Here is a 23,878-nt window from a genome sequence, read left to right on the forward strand (position 1 = left end):
TTCCTCACACTGCAAAGTGACATGGGAAGCCTGAGGCCTGGCTGCTCAGGATGAGAGATGGGACCTCAAAGGTCATCTTATCCATCATTCATTTCACACTTATATCTTTTGTCCTAAAATTTTAAAAATTGAAAATCTGAGAGGATGTGCATGAAACTAATGTCACCAAAATAATTTATTTCAGCAATTTAGGCTCTTGCCTCAGGGTCAGGATGGTGAATGTGTCACTATTTATCACAGGTGGAGGTGAAATGCCGGGTAAGAGAGACTGCAGGCTGATAAATGCCATACACACGAGGACTCTGCCCGTGTATTTGGGGTCTGTGGTTCACAGCATCCTGTGAGCTAGGGACAGTTTTTAATATATCACCTCACATTGGGAAACGGCAGCCTCAGACTCCTGATTCTCGGAAAGCATAGGAACAGGTCTCCAGGTCACGGCCTAATTAGACCAGTGACTGATCCCACCAGGCAGGTGGCCCGGGCCCTGCTCCTTCTAGAAATGCCAAGTTTCCCTTCAAGAGCCTTACCTCTGTCTTGCCCATTGCTGCCCGGTACCAAACCATTCACCACAGCTTTGGAAGCACCAACATCGCATTCTGAAAGAAAGAAAGAAAGAGCCCGAGGCTTGTGATCACGTCTAGCTACCCTTTCCTGAGTCCCACCTGGTGCAAAGTGCTGGCCCTGCAGGCTTCCTCAGGCCTGAAGGAGGGCCCCAGGGCGTCGTAGCTGAGTTCCGAGAATGCTCTGTGGCAGGGAGAACGCAAAAGCTGTTTGGGATGGGAAGTGTGTTGTGAGCGCTGTAAATTCTCTGGCTTCCTGGCTTGGCTTCACTTCTGACATTTAAAAAAAAATCTCCTTAATTCCTTGAAAATGGCATCTCCTGCCTGACAAAGGCTTATCCACCATTCCAAGGCCGCTCAAACGCATCCCTGTGCATCCCGGATGAGAGCTGTCAGACAGCCAGGACAGAAACCTCAGGCTCTGTGACACTTCCCTTCACCCTACCCCACCGCCGCTGCTATGGAAGCCATGTCAGGCCTCCCCCCAGCCGAGGCTCCTGTGTTCTGGTTGTGGCGATGACCTGGCCCCCTGACCGCTCTCCTGGCCTTCGTTCTGCCCCTTCTCCACCGCAGCCCTCAGTCTGTATCTGGAGAGCACCCTCTAGACCCCCATCTGGCTGAAAAAGCTCCAGGGAGCAGGACAGAGAACAAAACAGGACAAAGCAACGTGATTTTCTAAAACCCTCCACTTTAAATATACTGTATTTCACTATTTTATTTTTTTGTTTGTTTTTAATGTTTAAATTACATTTTTACTATTATATTTTTTTATTTATTTTGGCTGCACTGGGTCTTTGTCGCGGCAAGTGGGATCTTTTTTAGTTGTGGCATGCATGAGGGATCTAGCTCTCCGACCAGGGATCAAACCTGGGCCCCCTGTATTGGGAGCGCAGAGTCTTACCCACTGGACCACCAGGGAAGTCCCTATTTTTGTTTTTTTAATTTTTATTGGAGTATAGTTGCTTTACAATGTTGTGTTAGTTTCTACTGTACAGCAAAATGAATCAGCCATACATATACATATATCCCCTCTTTTTTGGATTTTCTGCCCATTTAGGTCACCACAGTACATTAAGCAGAGTTCCCTGTGCTACACAGTATGTTCTCATTAGTTGTCTATTTTACACAGAGTATCAATAGTGTACATGTGTCAATCCCAATCTCTCAATTCCTCCCACACCCCCTTCCCCCTTGGTATCCATACACTTGTTCTCTACCTCTGTGTCTCTATTTCTGCTTTGCAAATAATTCACTTCTATTTTGAGAAATAAAAATATCAGGGTTTAGTCTGGGAATTCAACCATACATGTTATCATTTCAATTAGGAAACAAATTGAACTTGGAATCAAGTTCCCCCAAATGTCCATTAGGAATATCATTTTTTAGTCAGTGAGATGGCCTGTATGTTAGCATAAGTGGTTATATTCAAATGAACAAACTGACCTTCCTGATAATTAAAAGCAAACCAACAAACAAGCCCCAGTAACCAGGAGCTACCCAGGGACAAAGCCTGGGCAACTCATCCCGGACTCCAGGCACTTCAGCCACAGGTCCCAGCCCTTTTCCAGCTGCAGTTCCCTGCTGCCCCTGCCCTCCATGACGGTCTCCTCACAACCCCTTCAGCACATCAGATACTTTCCGACATTCAGGCCTTGGTTCCTGCAAGGCCTTCGGCCAGAAATGCACGCTCCCCCTTTCCTAGCTTGGGGAAATCCTCTGCACCTTGAGGTTCACCTTGAATGTCACCTCCTGTGTACCAGTGGAGACCTTTCAAAGTTCTGCTCAGCTGCAGACACTGAGACCCTCACTGCCCACCGGCAGCCTAAGCCCCACCCAGTTTCCTGTCCCAGAACTGACGGCAGCAGTCCAGAGAAGACAAGCAGGTGGGGCATGTGATCAGTGTGCTTGGGGTGACGTCCCCTGCAGCCAAGAGCAAACCAAGCCACAAATATAATCATAACAGCTATGGGTTTTTAAAGCCCTCTATTTACCTGGATCTGAGGGTCCATGCTCAGCATTTCATAATGAGCACCTCATTTTTATTCTTAATACCCAGGCCCCTGGAGCTAGAAGTTAGGAACTCTTATTTTATAGATAAGGAATTTGAAGCTCAGAAAGGATGCCGGGCTCTAAGATCACTAAATAGGGATTTGAAGTCTGGTCTGGTCCATCCCACCCACAGCTTATCTTCTTTGAACCCAGCTAGGATAAACATTTTTTATTTTTAAAATGAAAAAAGCCCCCAACCCCAGCAGCTCATTTGGCTGAGACTTGCTCACCCTACCTGGGCTCTTAACAATCAGCCTCCCTGACATAAGCTACACTGACAGGCCAGCCCAGGCGCTCCTGGATCCAGATGTGACCAGGGCTACTGCCCCTGTGCCCGCTCCCCAAACCCGCCACAGCGGCCATGACCTCCCGACACTGGCCCCATAGGGCCCGTCCTGTTCACTGCCCCCAATCTACCTACAGACAAAGGCTAGTTCTCCCAAAGTCCCCTTTGCACCTACATTTCTGGGATGGATGGAAGGAGGGTGTTGGCAGAAAGCCAGAAATCCAAGTAAAAGAAATATCACCCGTTCCATCACTCCATCGTTTCTGACTATCCCTTCCCTATGCACCTGCCCTAATTTCTCTTCACCATCCCCTTCCTAGGACTACAGGCCTTGCTTTGGGCCTCCCCAGTGCCAGCAGCCTCTGAGCTTCCACAAGGCCCAGACCCATGTCCTTCCTTTCCTTTTGTGTGTTTTTTTTTTAATCAAACAACCAAACTTTAAGAAATTTGGAAAAATAATTCCATCACCTCACACTCACACCTCTGCAGCACGGTGCTGGTGGCCTGGGGCTGCCTCAGGAGTCACTAGCCAGGTGACCCCAGACATGCAGCTATTTCCACCAAAGGTTAAAAACGAATGTTTTCTACATAGCTGCTTTCTTCCGGATGATCACTTTTATTAGTGGCATAATCTCCCATCAAGTAAACACACATAACGAACCTACTCATTCCCCACCTTCACGTGGATGTTTTTGTTTCCTTCGAATTAAGATAGACATTCCCAAGAGCGCAATTATCAGGTCAAATGGTCCAGATTTTTTGGACTCCTCCTAGGAAATGCCTCCTTTCAGCATCACGCCTGAGAGAGAACTTGGGAAGAAGTCCCACAGGCATCTCTGCACCCTTGACCAGCCCCTCCCTGCCCACTTCTTCCCCCCTTATTCATGCCAGGAGTGGTGATACCAGTTCAGGCTTATCCTGATATTAGAAGAACAAGAAACTTTAGGCTACAGAGCTAAGAAAAAAACAAAACAAAGCAATAAAACCCTGGCCTACTTTGAATGACAGGAAAAACAAAAAGCCAAGCGAGAAGAAAAAATGAGTTGCAAAGCAGGGACTACTGGCAGTGCCCGAGTCCACCTGGAGGGGAAAAGAAGGGACGTAGCCACCTCACGCATAGGAGAAGCACCCATGGAGTCAAGGACAAGCCCAGTCCCTCTCCTCGCAAGGAGGGAACCTGAGCTGATAACCCACGGATGGGACATTGGACAGGCCTTGGGCTCAGTGCTCAGTACTTTAGAAGCACTGCCTCACTTAATCCTCAAAAATCCCCATGAGGTGGTGCTTTCGTGATGTCCATCTTACAGAAGAGAGTGGAGAGAAGGATCCACACAGGCCAAAGCCCGCACACTCAGTGTGTGTGGCCCTGAGCTGAGCCACCTGGGCCCTCCTCCTCCTAATAAGCACACACTGTCCGGCAAGGTTTAGGATTTGGCTAAAAGGGCACTGCACGTAAATAAGCGGAAAGGCTTGTTTTTAACCTCCAGAGGTCTCTGATAGCACCCTGGAGATATCTCAGGGTTAGGAGGCCCCTGAGTGAGCTATCCACTAGGTCATCCCCCAGCCCACCCTGCCTGCAGGTCTCAGGAGGTTCCAGGGTGCACTCAGTAGCTAAGGTGGGCCTCAATCTCCAGATGGAAACTTCTCTGCCCCGAATCCTGGGCTGGAGAGCTGACAGCTCTTGGCTACATGAGCAGGTACCTACCTATTCCCTTCTGTCTTCCCTAGCCCGGGCTTTCTACCCCAGCTCTAAACCAAAACTACTCAGAACTGCTCATTTGTGTAGGTCTTGATTTTTACTACCAAAGGCATAGCAAAAGGGTGGTTTTGCCCTGATAAAGGAAGTGATGGATTAGCTCATACTATGGGGCAATTATGGTCGATCCGTTTACTTGTGCTGCAGTCACTCAGATTAAGAAATGCCACTGAGGTGTATACATATGTCAACATTTATCAAATAAGATACTTAAAATATCCACAAGTTTATTGTATGCCAATTATATCTCAATAAAGTTGTTAAATCGAGGGAAAGGGAGCCCGTTATAAAGATTAGGACACAGTACATGTAAAGTGTATAGCATAGTTCTTGACATAGGGTAGGTACTCAGTAAATCATTAATAATAAAGGTTGTGTTGACGATTTATGACAAAGCTTTGACGCTTACCCAGGACTCGAAAAATAAACAATGAAATGCAGTTGGGGCCTTCAGAGTAAGAGGGAAATCTGGGTAAACAGTCCAGTTTTGTAGATTTGTCAGGAAGAAGAAGACAGGGTTTTAAATGACTTACCAGAGCTCATGGTGGTGATAGGACAAGTCTTCTGTAACTGGGGCTCTGCAGAAAAACAAACACCACAATGGAATTGATAAATGGCAGGTTCGAGATAAATCCCTATGGTTCACATTAAAAATGCAAACACCGTATATAAGCCTTGATAAAACAGAGCTGGACCAGGTGTTACTTGGCCAGGCTTCTGGTTCTTGGTTGGCTGTGTACTAACCTGACCTTGGGCACATAACTCAAACTCCTTGGCCTCCATTTTGTCAACTGTACTTGGTTTAGATACTATCCAAGATCCCTTCCACCTATAATATTCTATCAAGAACCTCAAGTTACATGAGTCCACGTGGATCAAGGAGAGGGTGAAGGAAAGAACCAAGTTTTAGGACAGAGAGATAAAATCACAACACAAACTGATTACTGGAGAGTAATAATAAGATTATATATAGCTTATTATGCTCAAGAAAACGTTCTAGGTGCTTTAAATATATTAATTCATGTGATCCTCACAAGGACCCTATAAGGTAAGAACTAGCATTGCATTAGTTTACACAGATGAGGAAAGCAAAGCTCAGAGAGGCGAACGGCTTGCTGCCCATGTGGCAGAATTGGTTCTGGAACGCAGACAGCCCGACCTGAAAGCCCAGGCACTTAGGAACTACACTCTACTGCTTTGAGGTGGGAATGCAGTCCACTTACTCACTGATACGCAAACAGTAACCCTCTCATTTAATATGGTCCCATCTGAAGTCCCCCAAAACCACTGGCTACTGTCACTATAGTTTTACCTCTTCTAGAATTTTTTTTTGTGGCTGCATTGGGTCTTCATTGCTGCACACGGGCTTTCTCTAGTTGCAGCGAGCGGGGGCTACTCTTTGTTGCGGTGTGCGGGCTTCTCACTGCAGTGGCTTCTCTTGTTGTGGAACACGGGCTTTAGGCACGCAGGCTTCAGTAGTTGTGGCTCATGGGCTTAGTTGCTCTGCGGCATGTGGGATCTTCACAGGCTAGGGATCGAACCCGTGTTTCCTGCATCGGCAGGCGGACTCTTAACTACTGCACCACCAGGGAAGTCCTAGAATCCTACATAAATGGTATCATATGGTACGTAATCTTTTGTACCTGGCTTCTCTCACTTAGCATAACACAATTTAGCAACTGGCCATATACGTGTGTGTCCATTTCTGGACTTTGTTCCATTTATTTGTCTTTATCTAATCCATTGTCTTGATGATTAGAGCTTTATAGTAAGTCTTGAAATCGGGTAGTATGAGTCTTCCAACTTCATTCTTTTTCAAAATCATTTTGGTTCTTCCAGGTCCTCTGCATTTTCATAAAAAGTTTAGAGTCATCTTACCAGTTTCCACCAAAACAAAAAAAAGCCTGCTGGAATTTTGAATGGGTTCCTGTTCAATCTATGTATGAATCTGGGGGAAATTAACATTTTAACAACACTGAATTTCCAATTCATGAGAATGAACTCTCTGCCTTTATGCAGGTCCCCTTTAATTTCTCTCAGCAATGTCTTGTAGCTTTCAAGGTACAAGTCTTGCACATGTTTTGAATAGTAAGGTCTAGCTAAACACATCTGAAGGACAACCTGAAAAGTAAGTCTTCATGAGCTGTAGAACCTTACTATATAACGTGTGGTCTGCAGAACAGCAGCTGGGAACTTACTAAAAAATAGAGAAGGGCTTCCCTGGTGGCGCAGTGGTTGAGAGTCCGCCTGCCGATGCAGGGGACACAGGTTCGTGCCCCGGTCCGGGAAGATCCCATGTGCCACTGGGCGGCTGGGCCCGTGAGCCATGGTCGCTGGGCCTGCGTGTCCGGAGTCTGTGCTCCGCAACGGGAGAGGCCACAACAGTGAGAGGCCCGCGTACCGCACAAAAAAAAAAAAAAAAAAATGGAGAAATGCAGAATCAACCCTATACCAACTGAATGAGAATCTGCATTTTAACAAGATCCCCAGCTGGTCCCTAGGTACTTTCAGGTGTGAAAAGCAATGATGTAGAGGATATCAACTCCCCGGTTCATAAATTCTGTAGTAAGGTCATGGTATGGTCTGAGGGTCTGCACCAAGAGACACGCTTTAGTCTCCTTTTTAACGCTGAAGTCAGGCACCAGTTTCCTTTCTGGGTGGTTGTCTTGTTAACTGTCTTTGGAATTGACTGAATAGAAGCTGGGGGCTAAAAGGAAATCATTCTAAGTCCTTCTCTCCAGCCCAAATCAGCTGTAAGTTTGCCTCTGTCACTGTCAAGTACACCTGAGACTACCCGTGACCTTCAACAGCCCCTCAGATTGTTCTCTAAGCTGTGGAAACATTTGTTCTTTCAGTTAAGAACACAACCCCCTGTGTTCCATATGCCCGGGTGGTTTCCTATCCTGGTTTTATGATACCTTCGTTTGCCTCCCAGGGCCAAAACGGATGTCAGGATAGCATCCAAATGTTTTATTTTTTAAATCATTTAAATAATTATGCTAAGGTTTTATTTATTTAACTTTTAAAGCACGACTATAGAAATGTTTTCATTTCAACACTGAAGTTATCTTTTTTTTTAACATCTTTATTGGAGTATAATTGCTTTACAATGGTGTGTTAGTTTCTGCTTTATAACAAAGTGAATCAGTTATACACATACATATGTTCCCATATCTCTTCCCTCTTGCGTCTCCCTCCCTCCCACCCTCCCTATCCCATCCCTCTAGGTGGACACAAAGCACCAAGCTGATCTCCCTGTGCTATGCGGCTGCTTCCCACTATCTATCTATTTTACATTTGGTAGTGTATATATGTCCATGCCACTCTCTCACTTCGTCCCAGCTTACCCTTCCCCCTCCCCGTGTCCTCAAGTCCATTCTCCACATCTGCGTCTTTATTCCTGTCCTGCCCCAAGGTTCTTCAGAACCACCTTTTTTTTTTTAGATTCCATATATACGTGTTAGCATAGGGTGTTTGTTTTTCTCTTTCTGACTTACTTCCAACCGTGAAGTTATCTTAATATTTTTCTTTTTTTACAACACTTTCTAACCTTTATCTGCATAAATAGCATTTACATAGTTGTCAACAATGTCTGGACAGCTTTGTGTTCTAGTTCTCAAATTAAATATTTCATGAACATTTTTCTGGATTTTTAGTCATCATTTTAATGGCTGTAACGTTCCATAATTCATTTACCAGCTCCCTCTGTAGAGTTTGTCTTAATTTTAAAAATAAGTACATAAATGGAGTATTACTCAGTCATAAAAAAGAATGAAATAATGCCACTTGTAGCAACATGGATGGACCTAGAGATTATTTTACTAAGTCAGACAGAGAAAGACAAATATCATATTACTTATATGTGGAATCTAAAAAAAATGATACAAACTTATTTACAAAACAGAAATAGACTCACAGACATAGAAAACAGACTTATGGTCACCAAAGGGGAAAGTGGGTGGGGGGGTGATAAATTGGGAATTTAGGATTAACAGATACATACTAAGAAATAGATAAGAAACAGGTAAGCAACAAGGACCTACTGTATAGCACAGGGAACTATATTCAGTATCTTATAATAACCTATAATGGAAAAGAATCTGAAAAAGTATATATATATTATATACATTATATACATACATATATATATATATAACTGAATCAGTTTGCAGTACACCTGAAACTAACAACATTGTAAATCAACTATGCTTCAATTAAAAAAATAAGTACATAGCACAACAGCATTCTTAGGCTGGGGAAGAAATGAATGGAAATGTTTTATAAAGCAAACATAAAGGATGCCTCAACTCACACGTGATGTCTTCACCATCTGTCATATGTCGGCCACCCTTTGCACATTTTATGTATTTCTCAATACAGACACTAGTAATTTCTAGATGTCAGCACTACCCTTACTTACAAAGTGACCTAAAGTACATATGGGCAGGGATAGCATCCCAAATACTAACCATCACTTTACTACAAACATCCACCAACCAGAGTGGATGCCAGGTGTAGAGCTCTCTGCGGGTGGGGGGGGGGGGCCCTCCCCAGGCCAGGTGTTTTACTGTTTAGTGGTTGGATTGCGAAAAGATGGAAGGAGAATGGGCCCAGGGTGGTAGGACACTATTCCAGTACTTGAAGAACATGTATGATGTAGTAGGCAGCAATGACAATGCCTAGGTGGGTACCAGCTCTGCACACATAGACTTTTTCGGTAGTAGGTCCTGTTACATGCTCTCACTTGGTTGTTTAAATGGGCAGCAGGTGACACGAAGCAGGGGGTAGTTTAAAGTAATATCAAAATAAAAACTGTGGCAGTGGCAGTTGTACCGAGGACGGTGCCCAGTGTCCCATCCTCGGCGGTGGTTGCAACAGCAGTGACACCGTATCCAGACTCTTCCAGGGCCTGGTGTTGGCTCTGAGTCCATCCATCTCAGCCTCTTTGAATTTCTGCCTGTTCTGAGTGTGGTTCGCCTGCCTCCTGTAAACTCTGAACTACCTGAGATCTCGCCAATAAATCCCCCTTTCATTCTGAGTTAACCAGAGGCCATGTCTGGTCGTTTGCAACCAAGGCATCTTGAGCAGCACAAGGGGGAGGAGGGGGCCCCAAAGGTTTCAGTGGGAGAGGAGAATCTTCATTCCTCTCTCCTGAATAAGGCCATCCAGAGGGGAATCCCAAGTGGCTCAGCAAACAGTTTTGTCTCTACAACCTGAAGAGCTGAGAGTCAGGGCGGCGGGGATGCAATCAGGAAGCTGCACAAACTGAGTCTGACCAGAGAACGCTGAAAGCTTTAAAAGTCACAGTCTAATGCCCACAGTTTATTTAGAGATAGTACAAGTATTACCCTCATATGTTAAACATGCGAGTCTATTTTACATAAAAATTTCTGACACTTAATATTTATTTAAAAACTAAGCTGTAAAGAGTTTGAGTTGGTTGAGAACATGATGGCACATCTTTATAATTTCTCCCCCAAGTCCCCTCCAAAGGAGGCAGGTGCCTTTGGTTAAAAGCCAAAAAAGATGAACAGTGCCACCTAGTGGCAAAGCTGGACCACTACAAGTGGGCAGCAATTCCCCCGGCGGGTTGCAGGAAGCTACAGTGTCATGGTTTGGGTGGGCCAGCTAGGCTCAAGCCGCCATTCCACCCCTCGGGCTGTCAAGACCTACCGAGCTTGGTCAGAACACCACAGCATCAACAGACATTCCACCAAAAGAACAAGATGTGAAGTTGCCAGTCTTGTTAAGAATGCATCCAGATAATTAACGGTTCTGCACGGTCCCTCTCTAATTCCACAACCCTATAATTCTGATAAGTCTCGATGACAGAGGGAATAATTACCAAAAAGCAAAAGTTGCTCATGCTCCCAGCTGAAATAGAATCCAATAACTAAATATGGGTTGTTTATTGGGGAAGGAAAGAAGGTCCTTCCTTATATGGATGATTCAGGGATATATGACAAGGGAGGAATTGAGTTTGTCTGTAAAAATAAATTCAAGGTCCAGCAAAGATTCTTGGAAGAGAATGAGTCCCTGGTTGACCTCCCACTCAGCATGCTCCAGCCTCCCCTATGACCTATGGTGTTTAGCCTCCATTGCTTCTTCCCAAATACACATACACACACACACAATTGTAAGATTCTGGAAGGGAGACGCTGTGTCATCCTCAGGACTGAGCATTTAGTGGGTGGGTGTTCAGTCAGGAACTTTGCCCTCATCTCTATTTAGCCTTCAGGACCTAACTTTCAAGTCTTACCTTCAAAATAACCAAGACCCTCCTTATCTCCACTGTAGCTGCCTACAGGAAGCTAGCTCCCCATTCGACCAGACCCTGATTATACTCTAGCTTTGAAATCCAATCTGCCGACCTGATATATACACACACACATACACACACATACACATATATACATATGCATATATATTTGCAGCTACTTCCAGTGGCTTGAAAAGAATAGGCACAGCTCACAAAGCCCCAGAATACATGCTTGGCCTTATTGCTTTATACTTTGCTGATCCACAAGCAAAGGTACGTTTCTGCAATTTTTTGACAGCTCATCTTCTTCTCAATCTCTAATCATGTCGTTTCTCTTCAAATGCACTCTCTGCATTATTGGAGGGGGTGCAGAAGGCTCTTCAGAAAGCTAGAAGGGATAAACACTGAGTCCCTAACACTTCCTTTCAAGGGGAGGAAGTTAGGATAAACTCGACCCTGACATTAAGTTCAGCCTGGAATCCCATGACACAGCTGGGGGCTCAGAACAGCACAAGCCCACGGTTTCTGTGGAAAGACCGATGCTTCTGGAGAGGGAGCAATAGGTCATCCCCCACATCCTCCCATTTCCTCCTGGAATCCCTCCAACGTGGTTTCCGTTCTAACCAGTTATCTAAAATGGCCTTCAGAAAGGTTTCCAGTGCACACACATGGCCAAGCGCAAGAGTTTTTGCAGTGGTCAGGGCCTCACTGACCTTGCCACTGAATTTAAGACAGTTAACTCCTTCCTCCTCCCAAGCACTTTCTGGTCCTGATTTGTAAACGTCACTGTGGACTGGTTTACTTTGAGCCATGAGACTCTTCCTTCTAGAACAGGATCTTTGCAGTTCTTCTAGGAGTTTAAAGGGCTAGAGGACCCTGAGCTGGGTCCCCATTCCTTTCCAACTGCATGCTCACTTCCTAGAAGATTTCACCTGGACTATTAGAACCAGAAGGATCCGTGGTTACCTAGCCCCTTTTCATGGTTTTCCACCTGTTTTGGAAGAAAGTTCCATGAGCCCCCTCAGGCTAACGGGGCAGCTGTGCTTTTATCGATTTCATTCATTTATACTTGCTGAGCTTTCCTTGGATAAACGGGTTGTATGGCTACAAAAAATTCAGAAACCAGAAATCTAATCCATCCCCTTATTATTTAGGTGCAAAAACGGATTCAGGAAGTTTCCCTTAGTCTTGCTCTTTATTCCGTCTACTAAGCCCACTTTCCCTCCTATCCCTCTTCTTTTTTTTTTTAATTTTTATTGGAGTATAGTTGATTTACAGTGTCGTGTTAGTTTCTGCTGTATGGCAAAGTGAATCAGCTATACATATAACCACTCTTTTTTAGATTTTTTTCCCATATAGGTCATTACAGAGTATTGAGTAGAGTTCCCTGTGCTGTACAGCAGGTCCTTATTAGTTATCTGTTTTATATATAGTAGTGTGTATATGGCAATCCCAATCTCCCAATTTATCCCTTCCCCCCTTTCCCCCCTGGTAACCATAAGTTTGTTTTTTTACATCTGTGACTATTTCTGTTTTGTAAATAAGTTTCTTTGTACCATTTTTTTAGATTCCACATATAAGCGATACCATATGATATTTGCCTTTCTCTGTCTGACTTACTTCACTCAGTATGGTAAACTCTAGGTCCACCCATGTTGCTGCAAATGGCATTATTTCATTGCAGCACTATTTACAATAGCCAGGACATGGAAGCAACCTAAATGTCCACTAACAGAGGAATGGATAAAGAAGATGTGGTACATATATACAATGGAATATTACTTAGCCTCTTATCCCTCTTCCTCCTCAGGGCACCTTCAGCCTTTGTGTCTTGGCAATGAACACTGAATTCCAGATGAGAAGCAACCATCCACAGCCAATTCATGAACTAGCCAGTGCCAATTCCCCCTTATAACCTTCTGATATCACCCTATTACTCACTGAACAATGCAAAGTGTTCTGATAATCAGTTACAAAGATTACTGGCCAAGTCCGTTACTCATTTTTTCCCACCCTGCCTTCCTGGATTCCCCTCCGCCAATCAAGTTCACTAGACAGTGAGGCCCCTCCAGCAGGGCAGTGTCTTGATCATCTCTGTATCCTACTGTCCAGTATGGTGCCTAGCTCAGAGCAGGCACCCAATTAGTACTGGTGGGGTGAATGTCTGTCTCCTCATTCCCTTGCCACCTGCCTAGTCTTGTCAATTCTTCTGCCTTCATGACTCACACAACCCAGCCACCTCTGCTTTTCCATCCTCACACTCACCATTCTATTCCACCACCTCATTCCTAGACAATTACAATGTCCTAATAAGCCTCAGAATCACCCTATAGCCCATGTCCCGACACGTTCTGACTTTAGCAGTGTAAGAGTTCCTCGGTCAAATTTCACTGGAGAAAAAAAATCTGCGGGGCCCCTATAAACTCAGAAGGGTTGGCTGGGCGGTACAGGGAAAAAGGAAAAAAGGCAGCAAACCTCCCAGGAAAGAATAAGGTACGTAAAACACAGACCTGATGATACCATTCCAACAGCATTACTTTAGCACCTACTGTGCACCCAGAATAGTGCTTGGCCCATAGGAAACCAACGTGAATTGGACATTTGCCATCTTTGAGGCCACCACGGAGCTGTAGGACAACAGACATGTCCCATTTAATATAATATGATAGGTAACCCTCTGCTAGTGATCTGACCTAAGTGTTACAGGAGCATAGAAAGAAGAGGAATAAATTCTGCAAGGAGAGAGAATCAAGGAATGAATAAATACTAAAATCTTTTAAGTGTTCAACGTCACACCTTCTAAAATCACCTTAAATGTCATGCTTTGGGAAACATTGGTCTAAATGTCCAAATTCCTTAAAATACCATAAGGCTCTGTAAAATGAAGTCCCAATTACTTTTCCAGTCTCATCTCCACCAGGTATCAATAAACCCTAAACTCCATGTGTATCATATTTGTCATTCCTATTGAATCCTGAACAAGATTTCCCATTTCCAAGTCTTTAATCTCATTGTTACTTCCCACTAATGCCCTCTCCCGAACCTCCCCAAACATTAAGGCCAATCCCAGTCACCAGATCCACCAACCCAACAAAAATGGAAGATTTTAATTTTGGTTTAGTCTTATTTTTAATCACTATTGAAAGTCATGATGATAAGGAATTCATTTAATAAGACTTATTTAATAATCACAGAATTCAGAAATCCCATGTCCAAGCTCCCACTAAAATCATCACACTCTCATCTCAGGCCCTTGCCAGAGATAGGCCAAGCAAGATCCGGAGTTGGAAAGTTAGCTACCGATAAACCTGCAATGTTTTTTTTCCCCTTTTATACTTAAATGAAATCTTTAAATAAACATGCAAAGTTGATTCTGCCAACAAAATTGCCAATAAGAAAACACAGCCCAAAAGAGTTTCAAGTTTTATACATGCAAAATTATTTGAGCTTCAGACAATAGAATTTCGGAGATAATATATGATTACAAGTTATGTACTACAACACATGGTTTACAGCAAACATAATAGAGAGGATTAATATCCTTGTTTTATAGTGTACTCAATACTTATTGCCAAGAAAAAAATGTTAAAGGCATGAAGAAATTCCAAGAAAAAAGGCAAACAAATCTGAGAAAAATGTTCACTTAACCTCATTAGTTTAAAAAGAAGATTCAAATAATGGCCAACCATTTTTCCCACTTCTTAAGTTAGTCCACAAATTTAAAAGCACTAACGCTCAGTGTGGTCAAATGCAAAGACATTGACATTTTCCTACGGTCATTGACACTGTAAATTGTTACCACTGTTTTCAGCATAGCACATCAAGACTTAATGTAGCTCACACCCTTTGTGCTTTAGGGGAATCCCGTTCAAAGAAAGAACACCAAATGACAATAAAGCTACGTAGACAGAGATGTTTACCACAACTTTGTTAATAGTAAAAACCTAGAAACACTCTTGTGTTCAGTGACAGGGGGCCGATTACATGGCCACTCACCCCCTGGGTGGACTGAACCGTTATGAAGATAATGGTTATGTAGACTGTACAACATGGGGAAACACTTCTTATGAGATTAGGTGAATAAAAAGCAGGATGTAGTTCTGTGTGATGTTTCTGATTATAAATATGTAAAAACCAAAACATGTGCACATACTTCAAAGGAAATATGCCCAAATTCTCATAATGATATGGTAGCATGGAATTATAGGTAACTTTTAAATTTCATTTCTATTTTCCAAATTGCATATAATGTGATTATAATACACTTATTTTTTAATGAAAGGAAGTTGTTTTTTAATCTTATCCCTGGCATTTGATATGCAATTGTGTAATCTTCAGAACTTTGAAGAGCAAATTCTAGCAGACAAGCTAAAAAAAAAAAAAGCCACTAACAGTCTTGTCCATTAGAACATGGCAGCCCCACATGATGCAATCTTTCTCAGGACCCATAACAAATACCCCAAATATGGAATTGCAACATTAATTGCCAGTGATTGCTTTTGTTTAATGAAGCCAAACTACTCCCATGCAGTTCCTTATGAGGACAAGGGAGGCAGTAAAGTGACTGGAATGTTCAGCTAGATTTCCTAAAGAAGCAATTACACCAAAACGTTTCATCTTAAAATAGTCCACAGGGGCTGCCAGGTGACAACACACACAGTACCCCACTACTCCCAAAGCCTGCTCGCTGCCAATTCCCTGCTCCTAACCTGATTCCATGGCATTCCAGAGACCTGAGCTCCTCAAACTCTTTATATGTACAACGCTGGGCACACACAGTTTCTTAAGCCTGCATTGTTAACCAAGACAAGTCTTAAATACAAGCACCGGCCCACGTGTGTGTTTCCCAAATATGGCTGTGTCTACAGAACCAAAACAAAGCTGTCTAACTACAGCATCCGGTACACTCGAAACCCTCCACTTAGGAAATCTAGATAACTGAAACAAGGGCAGATGCCCAAATCCGTTAGATAACAGCAAAACATCTTAGCTCTGTTTAAATTGTAAACACGCAACCTCAAACTAATAAAGGCAAGCCCAGGATACAGATGACGTCTTTCTTCTGAAGCAGTTACTACACAATGTCTACCCGTAGAGAAAGCATGAATGAAAGCATTTTGAATTCTCAGGAGAGTCAAGGTTGAACCATAGGCTACCGGTAAAGAGACGAAGAAGTTACTGTGGGTGGCTGAAAAAAATCTTAAACAGCTGAAAAGGGTCTTTTAGAGCTTGAGCACGGGAAAGAAGTGTGGATTTGGTATGGCAGGAGAGGTGTCCACACTTCTAGAAAATCCCTAATTTCCTCTCAACTTTTCTTTTAAACCACAAAATTCCTAAGGCCACATATTTACCACATCGTATATCATACAGACATCTGCAGTACAGGCCCATAGCACACTGAGGAATGAGGGAACAGAAGTTCCATTCAGTAAAAAGACTCTGGGTCTTTTGCAAATACATAAATACCTCAATTCATAATACTGGCTTATTCAGGAATTGCTTGTTTTCCTTAAGACGTTCTGAAATTTTACTGAAAGTATACTAACCTAGCAAACAGCCAATAGAAACACTGAAAACATCATCTTTTCTGAGAAAACCTCTATTCTCAGCAGCATTTGTTTAATAACTGAAGTGGAACACATACAGTCAGGCCCAGAATCAATACTCCCTGAACCCAGACCTTGGAGGCTGAGGACTGCATCAGATCCTTGATGCTTAATGGCAATATATGTGAGACACCGACTTCCATTCATCACTCAGTAAATTGCAGTACTTTAGCTACTTTTCTCTTTTAATTGTATTTTGCACTAACTTTAGGCAATTTAAGTTTATCAGGTATAAAAGCTACAGCCAAGTATCTGAAAATACAGTGCAAATTCCTGAAATGAGTTTTCTTCCAACTAAGCTAAAATCACTAAAAATATTCCATATAGTGCCAAGGTCATAGCAAGCATTCAATAAAAAGTTTTTGGCTTTTTTAAAATCTATGTTATTTCTCAGACCAGATGACCTAGAAATCAGTTGGCATCTATTATACATTTATATATTAATAAACATTTTATATATACACACACACACATTTCTGACTTCAGCTGCTATATGTGTATCCAACTATATCAATAATCACTTTGAACATCTATGGTCTAAATGCACCAATTAAGAGAGATTATTAGAGTGGATCAAAAAACAAGACCCAATTTTATGTTGTAAGAAAACTGCTTTAAATATAAAGACACAGATTAAAAGTAAATGGATGGAGAAAAATATACCGTGCTAACGGTTTCTATATGTGTTTAGTGGCTGTGGAAAACCACTACAAAAAAAGAGTCAGGGGCTTCCCTGGTGGCGCAGTGGTTGAGAGTCCGCCTGCCGATGCAGGGGACATGGGTTCGTGCCCCGGTCCGGGAAGATCCCACATGCCGTGGAGCAGCTGGGCCCGTGAGCCAGGGCCGCTGAGCCTGCGCGTCCGGAGCCTGTACTCCGCAATGGGAGAGGCCATAACAGTGAGAGGCCCGCGTACCGCAAAAAAAAAAAAGAGAAGAACTGGGTTTGAAACCAAACTCTATCAGGGCTGCAAATTGGGAAGGCCCTTAGGTTCTCAGCCTCAGTTTACTCACCTACAAAAAGAAATGAACAAAACCTAATTCCATAAGGTGTTTCTAAATTTTAAAATCTACATGAAATATTGTAAAGTGTTGTTATAAAAGGAAACGAGGAAACGTATTCTAGCGAAGAGTTGCTGGTCTAGTCCTGTTATCCTTTTATTGCTTTAACAGACTGATGAATATAATCACTGCATATCTTATCATGAAGCTGATATTACCAATACTTACCTGTATAAAACGTCAGGCTTTAAAAACTGAAGTAGCATCTAAAAACCAAGAAATCCATCTCTGGCTCTGCCTTCCTATGCAAAATCAGGCAATGGAGGACACTCTTCATAAAAACATATTTTAAGACACTTCAGAGTTGCCCTCTAAGGTCAGGTCTCAAGGAACCACCATTAATTCAAGATCCATTTACTGTGCATGCATTCTATGCAAGGTCCTGTGCACAGGCTTCAGAACAGAGAGATGAACCATCTTCATTTCCTAAATGCTGACTGTGAACCAGCCATTTACCTACATCATTTCTAATCTTGAGAACCCCTTATAAGATTCCCATACCCATTTTGCAAATAAAAAAAACAGCCTCAACGGAAGTGAAAAGACTCACTGAAGAGTCTTGCAGAAGCAAGTAGGAAAGATCCTGGTGCTGGCTCCCAAGCCCAGGCTCTTTCCAGTCCATGATCCTCACCCAAAGAGGCACAACACAGTCCCTGCCAGAAGCAAGATGCCCGTATATGAAGACTGTTCAGAGAATAGACACACCTTAAAAAGAGAGATGGGGGACTTCCCTGGTGGTCCAGTGGGTAAGACTCCACGCTCCCAATGAAGGGAGCCCAAGTCGACCCCTGGTCAGGGAACTAGATCCCATATGCCGCAACTAAGAAGTCTGCATGCCACAACTAAAGATCTCTCATGCTGCAGTGAAGATCCTGCATGCCGCAACTAAGACCCGGCGCAGCCTAAATAAATAAATAAATAAATATTTGAAAAAAGAGAGAGCGATGGATAATCTCAGGGGGCATTTTTATCCAGCTGTGGTAATAATCAAATTTATCAACCAAGATAAGAGATGGTGCCTGTCTTCAGAGACCTTACATTGTAGTTGAGAAGACTAATAGCCTTGAAACCCTGATGAGGCGCTAAAGACAGCACGAAAGAGCATTTATGGACTGCCCTCCACTGTAGGAATACGACAGCCAAGAGAATGCCAAGCTTCAAGACTCACCTGGGAAAGATCAGGGGACATGCTGACAAATACACCCCTTTATGAATGTTTAAAATATCCCTGTAGTACTTACAATATTAACTTCTCTATAGAGGGTTCACTGGGGGACGTTAAGCTGAATTAGATCACACACAGCACTTTCTGGCAGCCTGTAGGGAGCAATGACACCCATCAACACCCCCTTACCCACACACACCTGTAAAAGGTGTAGAGGGACTCTAGAATAAATAACTTGGATTTCAGTTGTTGCTCTGCCACTTACTAGATACTTGAGCTGAGGTCAGTTAACCTTGCTAAAACGTGGTTTCCTCGTCTATAAAATGGGAAGAATAAGTCATCAATCTCAGTGTTACGGTGAGCATTAAATGAGGTCAAGCACATCAAGTGACTACCCCAGTGTTACAAAGTGCTCAACAAATTCTAGCTGCTTTCAGCACGATCCGCATCATCAACGGCATCTGAGGCTCAAAACCACTTTCTCCTCAGCTGGCTTCATAGTAGCAGGTGTTCTTTTTTCAAGTACAGGGAGGCTGGTCTCTTCAAGCTAATTAAAAGGACAGACTCAACCAGCTCTCCTTACAAGAGCTCACTGCACGCACTTCCTCTCCCTCCTGAAGTTACCTGGCCTGTCTTTCCCCAACAGCACAATCCTCAAAAACTCAACTTCCCATAAGAAGCAAAGTAACGAGTCTACCTTTTCTCCAAACAGTAAATTCTCATGGATAGTTCTGTTCCTGGCTGGGTATTACTTGATTTACATATAAAAAGTATCATCTTCCATGTGTTTTGCTACTAACAAGCTGTTCTCACAAAATTCCTAAGGTCAAAATTTCCAAGGTGGGTTCCACATAAGTAGTGTTTGGTATACAGAAGAGACCCCAGTTCAGTTCAGTTGATGGAAAGGATCTGTACTGAAGAGATTATGGAAAGAACATTGGGTAGGTGGTGTGCCAAAGCCACAAACTGGCCTTGAATGCCAGGCAATGGCATTTGTGCTGGCCTCTTATCAGGACATAGAATTCAAGATAAATTCTTTGGAAGTTTCCTAATTCAAGATTAATCTGACTGAGGCATGCAGGATGAACTACAGAGGTGGGTGCACTGGGGCAGGGAGAATATGTGAGCTGACTGCTTGTGAGCTGAGGTCAGGCCAAGGGCAGTCACATCTAGTGCTTTTTATAAGACACACACACACACACACACACAAATATCCCTCAACCATATACACCCACTCTGCCCAGGAAAGTAGCACCCAAAGAACTTGTTTTGCCCATCTGGCTGTGAAAAGCTCCACAGAGGCTTTGGTTACAGCAATCACAGATGATAACTTCTACATGTGTCTCGTCTTGCTTATCTGTAGCAAAAACTCAGAGAGAATTTGATTTTCTGAGCTTCCTCCTTACATCTCATTCTGCCACGTTTGCCCACAGCAAATTTTTTTTTTTCCTGCTCAATTGCCTTGGTGGCTCACAACATAAAGTTATCAGAAAGTAAAAGATGTCAAGAAACCTTTAGAACTCAAAGAAGCTTACTAACCAAATAGGACACTACAATAAGCAATCACTAAAATAAAAGATTACAGGGATGTTTAAGAGTTTATTTTCAAACTAATGTCGAAGAGAACAGTTCTCAACACAAAATGACCCTGCCTTCACAGCTCACACGGATATAAGACACTGGAAGAAAAGAACTATGTATTCAATTACATTCAATGTAGGATTGGGGGCAGAGGGATGGAATGACGACACTGAGATCCCGATGAAGAGAATATTAAATTCCTCACAGCCCACTATCAGCAAAGTGTTCCAGGTGTTTAGGCAGTGACTTTACCATTGTGAACTTCAGTTTCCCCCACATGCAAAACAGGGATTAAAATAGCACTAACATCCCTCCTGTTAAGGATTAATGGGGCCAAGCATTACCCACATAGCACACAATGAGAACTCAATAAATGGTCATATTGACATAACTGGTCTATTTCCAATTTGCCTCATTCTATCAATAATTCCAAATATGAGGAGAGTCAGAGGTGAGTGGAAATCCTCATTAATAAAAGGATTTAATTAGTCACTACTTTACTATAACAATAGTTTACTGGGATTCTGCTCGAAGGAGGCAAGGGCACTGCCAAGAAATGAGGCTTTTTACCTTTGACAGAAAACATAAAATTTGTGGTAGCTCCACCCAGCCCCCCACAAGGCAGTGCTAGCAGTGGCCTGGGCTGCCTACACTCTTTAAAAAAAGGGAGGGTGGTGATGGTGAAAGGCCATATGATCTGTCTTGAACAGGGTTTCATACGGCCAAAGAACTCAGAGCATCACAGAATTTCAAGGCTGGAAAGGACCACAATTTCCAAATGTTATGTATGAGCCTTGAAGTCCAGATCAATCCATCAAGATGAGAAAATGCAAAGTCCAGGCACACATACTCCCTGAAACAAAGAACCCCAACCCTGCCAAGCCCTTCCAACAGGACAAGGGGGAAAGCCAAGCCAGCAATAGGCGTTACAGCTACTATGCCTGTGGGCCTGCCGTGCTTTCTAGAAGCTAAGCTCCCCGAAGACAGGCATGTTACCATGTGAGTTTGTAAGTCACGAGGGCACTAAAATATTATTCTCAATTCCTTTCTAGAATTTCATTTCGCCCTTCCCTCTTAAAAAGCAGCAGTAGAAAATTAACATCTAAGGTTTCACAACGTTTACAGTAAGTCCAAATGTCTCAAACTGAAGTCAAAAATCTTATATACAAGTACAAAGTTGGAGAATAAATGGCTTTCTCCTTTTTTAAAAATAAATCATTAAGGCAAATCTACAATCAAATGCCCTTTGATGCTTCTGAACCCATTAATTCATTCAATAAAAGTTCACTAATGTGAGGCACTGAATAGTGTGGCTCTTCTATTTTAAATGTACAGTATGTCTTACATGTCTGGAAATCAATCCCTCAAAATTCTAACAGAGGACATTTTAAGAAGACTGCAGAGATGGGGGACAGGATAAAGGTCCCATGCAGAAATCTCTCCCACCCTTTAATTAACAAGAATCTTTCATAAAAATATAACTTTAGAACTCTTGGGCTGGTTCCCCAGTCCTCTTAAAGGGAGCTTGGTGAATATAATTTGTGGAGTTTGGTGAATATAATTACACTTCTGGAGGAAATCCAGTTTAACAAGCTTATAATTATAGACTTCCTATTTAATAATAAAAGTGCAAAGATAAATTAAGTTCTTTCTTACATAAAAATGTAAAGCCTAAGTAAATACACTGGATTATAAGGGGGCCAAAAAACTAAAAGATGAGCTAAAACTCTTAAAACAGAAATGAAAAACACTTGAACCCTCAGCATGGTATGAGGCATTTCAAATTCCCATCTGCTAATATCACAAAACTAGCCGGCAAATTTAAAGGCAGAGAATCAGGTGCAGTGAGGCCTTGGGCAGCATGAAATCTGGGACGACGACACAAAGTAAGCCAACAGGCTTTGCTAAAGTGTCAAGTCCAACCAGTGAACAGGGACAGAAAACCCCAGTGACTCTGAAAGTTACATATATGTGGAATTTAAAATACTCACGGGACTTCCCTGGTGGCGCAGTGGTTAAGAATCTGCCTGCCAATGCAGGGGACACGGGTTGGAGCCCTGGTCCGGGAAGATCCCACATGCTGCAGAGCAACTAAGCCCGTGCACCACAACTACTGAGCCTGCGCTCTAGAGCTCGCGAGCCACAACTACTGAAGCCCGTGCGCCTAGGGCCTGTGCTCTGCAACGAGAAGCCACTGCAATGAGAAGCTCGCACACCGCAACGAAGAGTAGCCCCCACTCGCCGCAACTAGAGAAAGCCTGCACGCAGCAACGAAGACCCAATGCAGCCATAAATAAATAGATAGATAAATAAATAATAAAATAAAATACATTCCTACTCCACTGCCAGTTACACCGAAGTCCAAAGAGAAACGAGGGAGGAAGCTGGGAGGCTCAGGAATGTGCCCGAGACGCTGACCAGAGGAGAACTGGCTGGAAAGGGCTTGCCTTGGAGTCTCCCAGAGGTCAGCATTTACTCATTTAACATGGACAAGTGGCCGAGACCTTCCAGTGAGTGCCAGGTGGGGAAACCCTTCTCTGGCCACTCAGCTCAGCTCCCTCATTAAATTCAGAGTGAAACCAGCTGCCAGGAAAGGCAAAGGGTGACCCCACAAAAGCTCTGGAAAGCCAAGAGAGTAGATTGAGTGCCTGGATGAGTGCTAGAAGGGAGATTTCAGGCCGCGGTAGGGAAGAAAAGGAAATCATCCTCAGGGTGCTGCTCTGCTCCTGGCTGGAAATAAAGCGTGGTTTCTCTGTAGAATGTGTTGGGTCCACATTCCAGTCCGCTAGGCCTCACTGCCATCAGGGGGGGAGAACAGATGGAGGAAGGCGCAGGAAGAAGGGCAGGGAGTCCCCAAAGGTAAATAAAACGATGCGGATGAACAGACCAGCTCAGACGATATTTCAACAGAGGACAAAAAAGATCAATTCTGGACAAGAATTATTTAAATTATAGGACAGAAATACACATAAAATTCTGCACTAAATACGAGTGGACTTTTTTTGGGGGGGGGTCCTTGTAGCCTAATTTTTTTTTTGATACTCTAAGATTACCTTAAGATTTTTTTTCACTTTTTTAGATTCTTTTCCCATTACAGGTCATTACAGAGTATTGAGAAGAGTTCCCTATTTTATACAGTAATTCCCTATTGCTTATCTATTTTATGTATAGTGGTTTGTATCTGTTAATCCCACACTCCTAATTTATCCTTCTTTCCCTCCTTTTCCCCTTTGGTAACATAAGTTTATTTTCTATGTCTGTGAGTCTGTTTCTGTTCTGTAATCTTTTCTGTTCTGTAATCTTGCATGATCTTTTGATTCCACATATAAGTGATATCATATAATATCTGTCTTTCTAAACAGAGGTTAAGTTTTATTTAAATCTTATTTCATTCATTTCTTCAATCAAATGACATTAAGAAACTGTATTCAATTTTAGATATGTGACATCATTTTATTTATTTTTATTTTTTAACAGATCTTTATTGGAGTATAATTGCTTCACAATACCATGTTAGTTTCTGTTGCACAACAAAGCGAATCAGCCATATGCGT

General features: G+C 42.9%; 1 protein-coding gene across 2 annotated transcripts in view; it reads right to left on the minus strand.

Annotated features, from left to right (window-relative positions):
* The window catches only part of SORBS1 (sorbin and SH3 domain containing 1), a 241,929-nt gene that overhangs the window by 114,503 nt on the left and 103,548 nt on the right, over window positions 1–23,878 (minus strand). For both annotated transcript variants that reach the window (XM_089897262.1, XM_089897261.1), the window contains exons 2-3: window positions 5,188–5,232; window positions 531–599 (exon numbers count right to left, since the gene is read on the minus strand). In XM_089897262.1, the coding sequence (XP_089753388.1) occupies window positions 531–599; window positions 5,188–5,232 (114 nt within the window). The remainder of the gene's footprint in view (window positions 1–530; window positions 600–5,187; window positions 5,233–23,878) is intronic.

Source organism: Delphinapterus leucas, chromosome 16 (assembly GCF_059928025.1).
Source record: "Delphinapterus leucas isolate spDelLeu-1000000601 "Yukka" chromosome 16, BTC_Dleu_Yukka2, whole genome shotgun sequence".
Taxonomy (NCBI): Eukaryota; Metazoa; Chordata; class Mammalia; order Artiodactyla; family Monodontidae; genus Delphinapterus; species Delphinapterus leucas.